Raw genomic sequence first — 14,162 nt, 5'->3', positions numbered from 1 at the left:
TTGTAGATGCCATATTTTCGTGAAGCACAGAGTATATAACACAGGAATCTAGAGCCTGTGGGTCTTTTGTGTTGTGCAGTGGGAAGCATTTGGAAAAAAGATACTGGGAAGCCTGTCCTCAACTGGAATTTAAGAGAGGAACTAGAAATCTAGTCATTAAAGCTCTTGGTAGAAGAATCCAGAGAAATTTAGAAGAGCGTTAACTGTTTCTTCAAGTGTTTTCTGCAAAAATAGATCATTGGAGCTATTTTAATTTGTATTTTTGACTTAAGCTTACTGCCACTTTTTATCACTTGAAATTGCCCTGGAGGCCAGTGTGGTTTGGTTCTCTTTTTTTGGGAATGAATTATTCTAGGGAGATGCTCTCTTTGTTCTTTCTCTAACCTGTATAATGATGTATGGAATATGAACTTCTTTGACCTAACAACTCAACTACCTTACAGAGTTGTGGAGATAACTAAACAAATAAATGTATATTAAGGGAAGAGATATTTTAAGAATATTTGCATCAATAAGCAGACATTACAGACATGAATTACCACCTTGAAAAGAACTAGAGTACATTAAATTCTTTAACAATAAAATCTGTATAGTATAAAATAAATTATCTTATGATTTAGGAGGAATTTCACTATGTACTAGTTCAGAATCTTTATGAACATTATTGTACTGTTAGATGTAACACTTAACAAATTGAGCCGAATTGTTACCATGTCCTCTGTTTCTGAAATTAGCTTTTATGTTGATATTAGGCTTATTTGTGTGCAGAAAGTAGCATAGTTGCTCGCATTATAGGCCTGGCTTTTTTCCATTTATTTATTGTATAAACATTTACTTACTTATTTATTTATTTGGCTGCGTCGGGTCTTAGTTGCGGCATGCGGGATCTTTCATTGCGGCGCACGGACTCTTCATTGCGGTGCATGGGCTTCCCTCTAGTGGTGGTGTGCGGGCTCCAGGGCACGCGGGCTCAGTAGTTGCAGCGCACAGACTTAGTTGCCCCGAGACATGTGGGATCTTAGTTCCTCGACCAGGGATCCAACCCGCGCCCCCTGCATTGGAAGGCGGATTCTTTTTATTTTTTCTTTTAATAAAAAATAAATTTTTGGCTGCGTTGGGTCTTTGTTGCTGCACGCGGGCTTTCTCTAGTTGTGGCGAGTGGGGGCTGCTTTTCCTTGCGGTGCGCGGGCTTCTCATTGTGGTGGCTTCTCTTGTTGGGGAGCATGGGCTCTAGGCGCGCGGGCTTCAGTAGTTGTGGCACGTGGGCTTAGGGCGCAGGCTCAGTAGTTGTGGTGCACAGGCTTAGATGCTCTGCACCATGTGGGATCTTCCCAGACCAGGGCTCGAACCCGTGTCCCCTGCACTGGCAGGCAGATTCTTAACCACTGCGCCACCAGGGAAGTCCCTAAACATTTACTTTTAAGACAGCCTGTTCCTTAAGTTCTTTATTTTGGGAGGAGGGAGTGTTAAAACCAATTACTGAGTGTCTATGGTCTCTTTTTGTTAGAGGGTTATACGCTTGGGTTTACATTTTTAAAAATTCTCTTATTTGTGTGTCATTTAAGTGATGTGTTGCCTCATCTCTTTTGGTTTCAACTCACATCCTCAATGTCAATTAAATCATTTGGTTAGGAAGGAAATCCCAACAGTGTTTCAGGACTGTGGGCATGCTTTCATAAAATTCATATTTCTCTCAAAGTGTAGATTAACTGAGTACTTTCCTTTGTAAACTTCAGTTGTTTTACTGAGAGAGAAGCATTAATAGTCTTCCTTTTCTCATAGGTGCACAAATTAGTTTTTCCTTTATGAGCATTATTTTGGGTTTTTTTTTTTTTTTGAGGCCGTTGGAAAGAAACCCTATTGGCAGTGGGTGGTCAAGGAGACTATCACGGCTGTGCTGGTGGCTGTGAGGGGGATGTACACAATAAGATGTCCCTCCACAGGCTTTCATTTTGCCTTGCCTTAGTTTCTTCTTTACTCAACTTTTAAAGAAGTGGCTAATAGAGGTTTTTAACCTTTGCAAGCTTTATTTGGCTCACTGTTTCTCTGTTCATACATTAGGAACTGCACTTGGCATTTTGTTGGTTAAAATCCAAGGTGGTAGTATTTTTATGACCTATGTAATTGTCAGCTTGGCTGCCGTAGACTGTGCCGAAGACCCACAGACTGGGTGGCTTAAACCACAGAAATTCATTTCTCGCGGTTCTGGGAATCAGGTTGCCCGCATGGTCGGGTTCTGAAGAGGACCCTCTTCTGATTTGCTGCCTTCTGGCTGTGTCCTTGCATGGCAGAGAGAGAGAGAGCTCTGATGTCTCTCCCTTTTCTTCTAAGGGCACTAATCCATTGTGAGGGCCCTACCCTCATGACCTCGTCTGAACCGGACCACCTCCCAAAGGCACCATCTCTAAATGCCGTCACATTGAGGGTTAGGGCTTCGGCACAGGAATTTGGGGAGGCTGCAATTCAGCCCGTAGCAAACTAGGTCATGAATTTCAAACTGTGCTATACGGGGTCCCAGGGGTATCACTGTGGAGACACAGGGGTGGGGGAGTGACCTGATGGGGCTCATGCTTCCCTCTCAGTTTCAACCAGAACAGTTGTTTGTTTAATGTGCTAAGATATCATTCGAGGGAAGAGTTTTGCAGGTAGACAAAGGACCGAAGAACGTTTAATTGACTGCAGTGCTTTCGTTCCCCTTTTCTCGTCACAGAGCCGGGGTGCTCTTCTTCCTGACCACCAACCAGTGTTTCAGCAGCGTGTCGGCCGTGGAGCTCCTGGTGGTCGAGAAGAAGCTCTTTATGTGAGTAGGTCTCTGTTTCCGGAAGGGGGCTACTGGTCAAACTGGTCACATCCAGAATCAGGCCATGGCTTGGTTCTTGGGGATTACCAGTGTTGGTTGAGAAAGAGCACCCAGAGGCTGGGAGGAGAATCATAGCACATGGGGCCTGATACCCCATGTATCAGGGAAAAAGGAGTTTCAGGATTAGGGCCTAGCCCGCAAATCCAGTGCTGCAGAGAAAGCAAGGAATAAAGGGGCTGAAAAGGATCTTTTGTTTTTAGCAAATAAGAAGTCATGATGACTGTCACAAGGAAAGTTTGAGGGGCTTGGTAGAGAGAAGGTAGTGAGCTGAACAGTAAATTCAAGGTGAGGAGGTGAAGCTGACCAAGAATATAGACCAAGCCCTCAGTGGAAGGGAGAATGGAAGGGGCCAGAGGGCAGCCTTAAAATAAAGGTGGGCTGTTCTGTTTCTTGTGTTTGTCAAAGTTGGAAGAGATTTGCATGTTTACATGTTGCGTAAAGGAATCATGAGGGAGGGGAAGAATGAAGATCTTGGTGGAATAGTTTGGATTTACAGGAGGAAGCTGTCAGGAAGAGGAGGGATCTAGAACTTGAGAGGGAAGAAAAGAGGATTTGATAGCCGACAGGGGTGTGTGGTTGGCAGGCATGATCATGGAAAGAAGTGCCATTTTCTTTTTTTTGTCATGATAGTGGAAGAAGTAAAAACAGATTAGTGACCCAAAGCTGCATTTGAGGCTCGGAGAATAGCAACACCACCTTCTTCATAATTAGAAGTAGGGAAGAAGAAAAGCCTCTGTGACCGCTGAGATCAGCTTCTGACATGCTGGCCTTCAAGGAGAGCCACTGGCGGAAGAGAGGGAGACGAGGCAGGACCCGTCCCCCTGGAGTGTGTGTTCGGAGGGCAAACTGGCCGGCATTTGGAGGGAGTCACGCAGTGAGAAGAGGGGTCACTGCACAGAGCCTTGGGGGGTGATGTCCCAGGGGAGGCGCACACGTGACCTGTGCCTGGTGCTGACAGGGATGAAGGGTGGTGGGTTAGCCTCGAGGACGTGGAAGCTGTAGTTCTTAGATCCAGGGTGGCAGCAGAAATAGGTATAGCAAGTGGTTTCATCTTCTGGTCTTTGCCTTCTTAAACTAACCTAGGATGTATGATGTGAATCTTTGTTTTTAGACATGAATATATCAGCGGATATTACAGAGTGTCATCTTACTTCTTTGGAAAACTGTTATCTGATTTACTCCCCATGAGGTTGTTACCAAGTATTATATTTACTAGTATCACATACTTCCTGTTAGGTAAGCAATGAAACGAAAGGTATGTGTCTTTCGTCTTGGATGTGAGGGGACTTTTTGCAGGCGTGCTTCGGTTCTCAAAACTGTAAATCAACTCCTGAGATAAGGAAGCATCTATTCATTATGTACGCTCTGAAGTAACTGTTCTCGGAGGAGATTTTTGCAAGACTTTTTCCAAAGTAATTTAAAAACTATTTATAAAACTATATTTTATAAATAGAGATACTCTGTGTCATATACAAACATGGAAATAATTCCTAAAACTATTTGACACTATGTTGGAGGAGCTGGAGCTGGGATATTTATTACTTATCTATTTATATTTTTGTGTGTGTGTGTGTGTGTGTGTGTGTGTATAAAGATAATGAAAGATAGGGACTTCTGGTAATAAAAATATTTGTTCGATAGATGTAGACAGATTGATTTTTTTATGCATTGTGTTTAGACTACACCCCAGGCTCATTGTATCAGCATTTCCATATATTTCTCACACACACACGCGCCAGAAATATTTCTTTTCTGACAAAGCACTATTGATTGAGTTTAAAATTCCATGTTACAAATAAGAGGTGTGTCGTAAAGAATTAGGTATAGAACCGAGACCCTCAGACTCCTAACTGGTGTCCTTATGGCTGTTCCAAAATCTCCAGATTTTTGTATGACCCACAGTATTAGCCTATTTTCGTTGACAAAGCAGTTTTATGAAACTTAATTTAACCCCATCCTCAATCCCAGAGTTATAGGGTGATTTGTCTTGGGAGACTTGGATTATGGACACATCCCCCAGATTTTAAAACCACTGGGAAGGCGTGTAATCCTGACCTTCCCAGTATCTTCACTAATACATTTACAACAAACAGTGAGTAATGTGGTGGTGTCTAGGTAAAATGAATGTGGTCTTGGCAAGTTTCCTTCTTAGAAGAGAAGGCAGTAGAATTCTGGCCAGTTGTGTTGCCTGCAGCTCTCCACCTCAGGCACTCAGAAACTGTTAATAATTACAAATAAAGAAGCACGAGTGTTACGTGGAAAAGTGCTTGTGCAGTGAGCCTGTAAAAGAAAACTGCAGGACTTCCCTGGTGGCGCAGTGGTTAAGAATCCACCTGCCGATGCAGGGGAGACACGGGTTCGATCCCTGGTCTGGGAAGATCCCACATGCCGCGGAGCAACTAAGCCCGTGCGCCACAACTACTGAAGCCTGCACACCTAGAGCCCGTGCTCCGCAACAAGGGAGGCCACCGCAATGAGAGGCCCGTGCACCGCAACGAAGAGTAGCCCCCGCTCGCCGCAACTAGAGAAAGCCTGCGTGCAGCAACAAAGACACAACACGGCCAAAAATAAAATAAATAAATTAAAAAAGAAAGAAAACTGCATATAGCATATAGCATCCTACAGTTATGTTGGGGGGAACAATGAAAGTGGTGACCCAGGGTGGTTGGATAGAGGATGAATTTTTTTCCATCTGATACTAGTTTCTCAAAATATTACAGTGTTATTTGCACAATAACAATCCCCGATACACCGTGACATAGACAGTTGGATTAACCCCCTCTTTGCTCCCTAAGGATTGAAACCACAGGTGGAGGCCTTCTTCATCATGATGTTTACCCTGATGATGGTGGCTTATTCAGCCAGTTCAATGGCACTGGCCATAGCAGCAGGTCAGAGCGTGGTATCCATAGCAACGCTTCTCATGACCATCTCCTTTGTGTTTATGATGGTGAGTATGAACTGTGCTTCCCTGAGACATTAATTATTTCCCTTTGTTCTCCCCCCGGATTCACCTATCCTGTAAAATCTGCTTGAGGATTCTGTAAATCCTTTTGCTTTAAGGAGGCCGTATATTGAAGTATAGCTTATATTATTAGAGAACATGCCAGCTTTTTCTTCATCTTACCCAGCCTTTTTTGCTACTGTTCTAATATAGTTATTATAACCTTAGTTAACATGTTGTTACCGATGAGCTTTAAAAAGATGCCTCTTGGTGACATATCGTGAAAGCTTGATCGATTGGAACTTTTAAAAACCAGAAAAATTTTGATTTTTCAAATTTAAAAAAATTGTAGAAATGACAGGTTCATTGTTTGACTTCCCTGCTGGTGTGAGAGAACTGCTGGCTTGTTTAACTGGCAGCTGAGATGGTTTGGTTGGATGAACTACTCTCCAAGCAAGGGAAAAGAACTAAGTTCCATGAAAACAGAGCAGCATGTGGCATGGGTCTATCTTGCGTCCCTCCAGTATTTTGAAAAGGAGTGTTTTAAAAATACTGAAAAATTCCAGTACTAGGTCCCCTCCTTTCTGGGTTCCTGACATTCCTTTATAACAATATATTTCTGTTTACCTTTTTTAAGCAGCTATTTAATCCTAACCTTACATGGCCCTACGTTTTTTAAAATTAATTAATTAATTAATTTTTGGCTTCATTGGGTCTTCATTGCTGCACGCGGGCTTTCTCTAGTTGCGGCGAGCGGGGGCTACTCTTCGTTTTGGTGCGCGGGCTTCTCACTGCGGTGGCTTCTCTTGTTGCGGAGCACAGGCTCCAGGTGCGGCAGGCTGCAGCGGTTGTGGCACGTGGGCTCAGTAGTTGTGGCTCGTGGGCTCTAGAGCGCAGGCTCAGTAGTTGTGGCGCACGGGCTTAGCTGCTCCGCGGCATGTGGGATCTTCCCGGACCAGGGCTCGAACCTGTGTCCCCTGCGTTGGCAGGTGGATTCTTAACCACTGCGCCACCAGGGAAGTCCCCGTGGCCCTACATTTTGCACGAACAAAGGTGATTCAATAGGCGAAGGGAACCAGTTACCACATTTCCCCACTAACATCAAGTAAACAGGAATGTGTAGCCTATTTACTTAATCCACATGCCCTTTCTGCTAGAGTAGCAGTACCTGTCTTTAGAAGGTAGGTAATTAGCACCAACTCTTGTCAAAGTTTAATTCTTCCATTTCTGAGTTTGAAAACTACCAATCTAAACAGTATTGAGAAAGTGATCAATTTTATGTACATTTTCTATAATGTCATCTAATAAATAAGATGTTCTTCAAATATAAAAATGTTTTATTTGATATATTAGATGCTTTGATTTGTTATTATTTAAGGGTTTGTGTATAGAACTTTATAAACCAGTCATAAGACCGTATTCTACTCAGAGGTGCTGTCTTATGTATGAAGCACTTGGTTAAGTCAAGTTTAAAGCGATGTAGTCACACCAGGAACATTGTCATCGTTATGCCCATCCCAGCGTGCCTTGTGCCAGTTAAGAGATGTTTTACGTGAGCCTCTTCTCATGTAGCCATCTCTTGCTGGAGCAGACCTTCCTGGAATTTCCACTGTAATACTGCTTTTTGGTAGCTTTAAATGAAGGTATTGACCATATTTTATGCTGTGCTTTACCATATCATGCTGTGTACCACTTCCAGTCTCTGGGTTGTTTTAAGCATGCATTTTGGACCCAAAATTATTCCTAAAGTCATACAGAGATAGAATGCAAACCCTTGTAAATAGAAAATATTACTGTGTTCATGGAAATAGGGGCATGAGGTGCTCAGGATATGTCCGGGTGTGTCTATTGGTGGGAACATATAGTTGGTTGTATCATTAGAGCAGTCAGTACTTACTGACCTTCCACTGTGTGCAGTTACAGAGAAAGTAAAAGCCTCAACAATTAAAAATCTTCCAGTTAAATAAAATGTATATTATAGATATATTGTTATTCCTTTAGAGCCCTAAACAGGCTCCACTCTAGAGAGATACACATATACAAAGAGGATAAGGTAAGTCTTCAGAGTAGTGGAAGGGATTTCAAGGCAGAAGTGTTCGCAAGGCTGTCGGGGACTCAAGGAGGGTATTTGCTAGAATTCTTCATGAAATCACTCCACCAGTTCTGATTCTTGGTATTTGTTTTCTGTAGATATTTTCAGGGCTGTTGGTAAATCTCAGAACCGTTGTGCCTTGGCTCTCATGGCTTCAGTACTTCAGCATTCCTCGATATGGCTTTGCGGTATGTTCTCCTTGTCTGTCCCTGTGACTGGTTCATTGTTCCCAGGCTGGGAACAGCCAGAGTAAAGCCTAACCACCTCACGTCCCCAGCCATGAGCTGTGCGAGTTTTAGGACAATGAAGGAGAGCTTCCTGTTAAGCCCTGGGTCACCTTGATAATCACCTGGGGTTTCTCCAGTCACCCTGTTGTTTGAAGGAGGTGAAGGATTGGGAGATAACTCAGAGTAAAGGACAAAGATTACTAATTGATATAAAAAAGTACAGTGTTTCAGTTCATTAAAGAAATTAAGGAGAGGATGGGAGCCTAGAATACATATTTTAAATTGAAAGGGAAATTAGAAGAAAAACAAAGACCATACAATACAGCCACTACTGGCTTCAGAAAGCTAATCAACTCCAGAGAAAACTGTGCCTTAATATAGTATAATTAAGTTTCTAACTCCCAAGAATTATAAGTGGTTTGGATGAGAACAAACAAGAACAATACAAAAGATTGTTACTATAAATTAACAATAGTCATTGAGTACCGCTGTATCATTTTAATTATAGTGTTTATGGGGTTATAAAATTGGGGAGAGAAGAAGGAAAGAACTATGGGATAAAACAGCCAGAGATCTCTCCTCTTGGCTTTTGTATTAGAGCCAAAATCCCAACCCTAGGCCTCTTGATTGCCAGGAAAAATAATTTTAGTTGCTTTGGTGTGACCAAGACTGTGAACATGAAGCTTGTTTTGTTTTTAGAAATAACAATAGAGATTAAACTCAGAGGACGTGATTGTGATAATTCTTTGGAAACTTTCTGAAATTTAAAACTGTTTTCCTTGCCCTGCTCCCACGTGTGTTACAGGCTTTGCAGCATAATGAATTTTTGGGACAAAACTTCTGCCCAGGACTCAATGTAACAACAAACAGTACCTGTAGCTATGCAATGTAAGTTTGCATTCGGTGTCTTAATGGGTTTGCTTACTGTTGTGGTGTGATGCAGAAACACCCCTGGGCTTAGAGCTGGGGAGTCCTTTCAGGGACACTGACTTCTCTGAGCCTGAATGTTCTCATCTGTAAAGTGGGTTGTACACTAATGCATGTGAAAGTGCTCTACAACTCCTAGGTATTCTATTACGGTCAAAATCGTGTTTCAGTTGGAGAAATGTCTCTTATGTGTTACTTGTTTGTTTGGGGCCTTTTAAAAAAGATCCTTTTGCAGTTTGGATTGTGGGTTTGAGTTTTTATTTTTTAGAACATTTGAGTTTGAAGTGAGCTGCTTTGATATTTTTAGCACGGCCTTAACAGTATCAGAAGTGTGTGGCTTATATGAAGTGCATGGATCCGTGAACTTGCAATTCCTGTGAGCTCAGCGCGTGGCAGTAAGAGCTAAAAGGGCAGCAGGAGCGAGAGAGAGGGAGCATTTCCTACCGCAGCCCTGACTCTTGCCTCTTCCTCCTGCAGTTAGGAGACAACATGAAATCACAGTCTGCACAGTCTTTTTTTTGTTTCTTTTTTTAACTGACTGGGAATACTCCCTATTAAAGGATGCTTCCTCTAAAGAAAGAACCACATCTTTCAGTAAGCAGAGAAGGAAATCCCATTTTTTGTATAATAAACAAAAACGCAGAATTTAATAAAATTAGACGTGTTGTTTTAAAATTGAGCAACGCTTTTCAATGATTGTTGTTAATGGTGTGATTTTTGATACATTAATTAATGAGAGAAAAGAGAAAAATACATAATTAATGAGAGAAAAGAGATTTAATGTCCTAAATCTCATGAATATTCAAGTAGAATAGAAGTAATTCTTTTTTTTTATTTTTATAAACTTATTTATTTATTTATTTATTTATTTATTTATTTATTTATTTTTGTCTGTGTTGGGTCTTCGTTTCTGTGCGAGGGCTTTCTCTAGTTGCGGCAAGTGGGGGCCACTCTTCATCGCGGTGCGAGGGCCTCTCACTGTCGCGGCCTCTCTTGTTGCGGACCACGGGCTCCAGACGCGCAGGCTCAGTAGTTGTGGCTCACGGGCCCAGTTGCTCCGCGGCATGTGGGATCTTCCCAGACCAGGGCTCGAACCCGTGTCCCCTGCATTGGCAGGCGGATTCTCAACCTCTGCGCCACCAGGGAAGCCCGAAGTAATTCTTAATAATAGGACAAATTGCTGTTTAGAAGTATTGCCAGAAAACCTCTGTGAAGAGAAGGTTTCTTCATCCTGCCCACTCCCTTTCTTTTGGTCTGGGTATAACTTTTTTTTTTTTTTTTTTTTGGAACTGCCAAATTCCAAGAGTTGCACAGAAACGGTACCAGGCAATAATTATGCTCGTGCCAGGTGTTTTCAGTACCGGGTCCTTTTCGAATCTGTGTCGGGGCTACTCCATCCTGCTCTGCCCCAGCCCCACTGAGGCTTACATGATAACTGGACCTGCTGGTGGTGTCTTAGAGCCGAGCATCTGTGATGCCTGTTCCAGTCTTGGTACAAGAGCTGACGGAGTGCAACTCTGGCAGGAAACCCCTACTCACCTTTTTCCCTGGTTTTAGAACTCTCAGCCTGTGTTTTTTTTTGTATGGCTAATTTGTGGATAATAAGCTCTATAAAGAGCTTTGATCATCTTTGTAAGGGCCGTAGATATCATCATCTAAAGCTGAGACTTTCTGCATCAGGTGTAAGTGAAAAATTACTTGATAAATGTTTCTGCCCTTTGAGGAGAACAGCATCGTAGACTTGGAAACAAGTGAATTCGGGGAGGCTAGCAACTTGCTTCAGAGTATGAGTCTGTAAATTTGGCCAAGTTCCTTAAACTTTAGTTTCCTCATCTTTGAAATTTGGGTTGTTTTAGGGATTACCTAAACTATTATATGCGGGTTGCTTCATCGTATCTAGCAGAATTGTAAGCACTCAATGACTGTTTTCTGTATATTTTTATGATGCATATGGCTGACCTATGGGCCCCTGTCATATCCCAATAAAATAGAATTATAAAGCTAAAACACACACACACACACACACACACACACACACACACACACACACACACACACACACACACACACACACACACACACACACACACACACACACACACACACACACACACACACACACACACACACACACACACACACACACACACACACCAAAAAACCCTCCAAAACTGTTTTCTGTTATAAATGAAGGGATGGATATTTAAGACTCGGTAACCTGTAGGCTTTTTTAAGGAACAGTGAATATATTGAGTGAAATTTGACAGACGCTAAGAATGAAGTCATGTTCTTTTTCTGTTGAATTTCAGATGTACTGGCGAAGAATTTCTGGAAAACCAGGGCATCGATCTCTCGCCTTGGGGCCTGTGGAAGAATCACGTGGCCTTGGCATGCATGATCGTTATCTTCCTTACAATTGCCTACCTGAAGTTGTTATTCCTTAAAAAATCTTCCTAAATTCCTCTTTAATTTACATAATATACCCCACATTAAAAAGGGAGCATCTTGATTTCAGTATTCAGTGACTTTCTGGTTGTCTTCTTTTCACTTGCCATCATACTGTTTTTCAGCAAGAATTATTTTCAACAGAAACATTTATAGAAGTCACAGTGAACTGAATTACACTTGAAAGAACCCAGGTCATAAACTAGTGATATTATGTACTACATACTAGTTCATCTAGTCAGACAGTAACCATGGGGAAGAAATCTAGTTTAATTTATTGACCTTAAAAAAACCGAGTTCTAGAAACTTGTGGCGAGTTACTAATATTTCTGGTATTGGTTTCTTCCTCCCCTTTAAAATGAATAGCTTCAATATGATATGAATCTATGATCTTCCATTATTTAATAAATAATAAATAACAAATACATTGATGCTGTAGTAGAAGTATGAAATCCAAACCATGTTGGCAAAACCCAGTGTCATTTATGGGGTAAAAAAGCCATTATGATAGAAAAAGCTTTGATGAGCCTTTTAATGTTGTTAAAACTTAACTGAAGTTTCCCTCTAGTGGAATTAGAATATCTCAGGGGTCTCAGCTGAGTTTTGGACTACAGGTGTAGAGGGCCAGGAGTCTGGTGACTTACCCTCCTGGGGTAGTTCAGTGGTTTGTGATCTCGGTGTGCATCGTAATCTCTTGAGGAATTTTGCTCCAATACAGACGTCTGGGCTCCGTGAGCTGCAGTGCATTGTGATCTCCAGGGCGACCTGCATAAAGAACTGTCCACGGCAGGACTGGTAATTTCTACAGTCCTTCCCAGCTCTGAAAATTTCAGACTTAACGATAAAACAACTGTTATAACTGGGCTTATACGGGTTTTTTCCTTCCTTACATATACATCTCATTTACTTACACATCTTCTCTTCATTCTGACCTTACCCAGTAATAGGGAAGTGTTTTTAAACTTCTTTTTTTACTGAAGGGTAACATAGGGAAAAGTACAATCCAGTGAAGAGGAACACACCTGTGCAACCAACAATGTCAAGAAATAGGACATCACCAGTGCACAGAAGCCCCCCTCGAGCTCCTCTTCCAATACTGCTTCCTCTCTTCTCTCTGAGTTATTTTTGAAATGACACTTGTATACTCCCCTCTGCTGCTATTATCACAACATCACTGCAGCTCACTTTTGTGTTCCTGTGTGTATAGATACATCCTTAATTAAGCCTCCCACTCTCGTTAATAAACTATTCATTTTGGAATAATTTTAGATTTATTAGAAAAGTTGCAAAAATTATGCAGAAAGTTCCTGTATACCCTTTGCCCAGCTTCCTTTAATGTTAACATTTTATGTACCATGATGCATGTCAAAACTGAGAAATTGGGACTTCCCTGGCAGTCCAGTGGTTAAGACTCTGCCCTTCCAATGCAGGGGTGTGGGTTCGATCCCTGGTTGAGGAACTAAGATCCCACATGCCACGGGACGCGGCCTAAAAAAAAATGAAAGTAGAAACTTAAGAAGTAGGGACTTCCCTGGTGGCGCAGTGGTTAAGAATCCGCCTGCCAATGCAGGGGACACGGGTTCAAGCCCTGGTCCGGGAAGATCTCACATGCCGCGGAGCAACTAACCCTGTGCGCCACAACTACTGAGCCTGCGCTCTCGAGCCCACGTGCCACAACTACAGAGCCCACGAGCCACAACTACTGAAGCCCACACACCTAGAGCCCATGCGCCACAAGAAGAGAAGCCACTGCAATGAGAAGCCCACGCACCGCAACGGAGGGTAGCCCCCGCTTGCCGCAACTAGAGAAAGCCCGCACGCAGCAACAAAGACCCAACGCAACCAATAAATAAATAAATATTTTAAAAAATAGTTTTTTTTAAAAAAAGACGATCTGGCATGCTTATGTAAGGAAGGAAGAAAGGAAGGAAAGGCTATTTTTTTTTTTTCCCCCTGTTGACTTAGAATCTCTGAGGAGTGGACCTGGAAATCCAGGTGATTCTTTGGGAAATACTGAGGGCTGTAATAAGGAGTTAAGACCATTTAACGTACATTTATTATGATTCGATCTCGATCCAATCACTGTGCAGTAGTTGTGTTCAAAGCTGTCCATTTTGTATCCACCTAAATATCAGAATCACATTTAGAACTAAGTGAGCTCATTAACATCACCGGATCTCCAAACCTTTTTTAACCTGCAGAATCCTTCTTATACCCGGCAACCCCACAGAACAGCAGAACGGCCTTTCAGTCATGACGGTTGAAAGCGGTGTTGCTCTGATCCTAGTGAGGGTGTGGCCTCTTAGTTTGGCCCCCTTTCTCTGCCAAGCAGTAAAGCTGAGGCATTGTCTCAGTGGTTAAAAGGCTTGGCTGTGTACTGTTTGGAAAATCTCGAGCTGTTCCATCTTCCCTTTGCAGATGAGGAAACTTGAGTTTCAGAGGCTGTGACTAGCCAAATTCTCTGTGGCAGGTTATTTCCTTGCTGAGATTTGGAACGTACTGCAGTAGTACCAGTACCCAATCTGTGGGAACCACTTTTGTAAACATGTGCAGACGCCAGGATGGGGACAGTGGCTTCAATCTAAGCTAGAAAGTTGTACCTAAAAGAAGTGTTCAGGATCTGTGAGGTGCATACAGGGTCTGTTGATCTCTACAGTTAACTCAGGC

At 42.4% G+C, this 14,162-nt stretch overlaps 1 protein-coding gene across 10 annotated transcripts in view; it reads left to right on the top strand.

Annotated features, from left to right (window-relative positions):
- Positions 1-11,567, top strand: part of ABCG2 (ATP binding cassette subfamily G member 2 (JR blood group)) — a 155,490-nt gene extending 143,923 nt beyond the window's left edge. For all 10 annotated transcript variants that reach the window (XM_068542423.1, XM_068542428.1, XM_068542426.1 and 7 more), the window contains 6 exons: positions 2,711-2,800; positions 3,972-4,096; positions 5,656-5,810; positions 7,995-8,084; positions 8,929-9,011; positions 11,360-11,567. In XM_068542423.1, coding sequence (XP_068398524.1) covers positions 2,711-2,800; positions 3,972-4,096; positions 5,656-5,810; positions 7,995-8,084; positions 8,929-9,011; positions 11,360-11,507 — 691 coding nt within the window. In that variant the 3' untranslated portion in view covers positions 11,508-11,567. The remainder of the gene's footprint in view (positions 1-2,710; positions 2,801-3,971; positions 4,097-5,655; positions 5,811-7,994; positions 8,085-8,928; positions 9,012-11,359) is intronic.
- Positions 11,568-14,162: the final 2,595 nt, after the last annotated feature.

Source organism: Eschrichtius robustus, chromosome 4 (genome assembly GCF_028021215.1).
Source record: "Eschrichtius robustus isolate mEscRob2 chromosome 4, mEscRob2.pri, whole genome shotgun sequence".
NCBI lineage: Eukaryota > Metazoa > Chordata > Mammalia > Artiodactyla > Eschrichtiidae > Eschrichtius > Eschrichtius robustus.
Note: the sequence above shows the minus strand (reverse complement) of the source record. Positions and strands in the feature narration are given on the sequence as shown.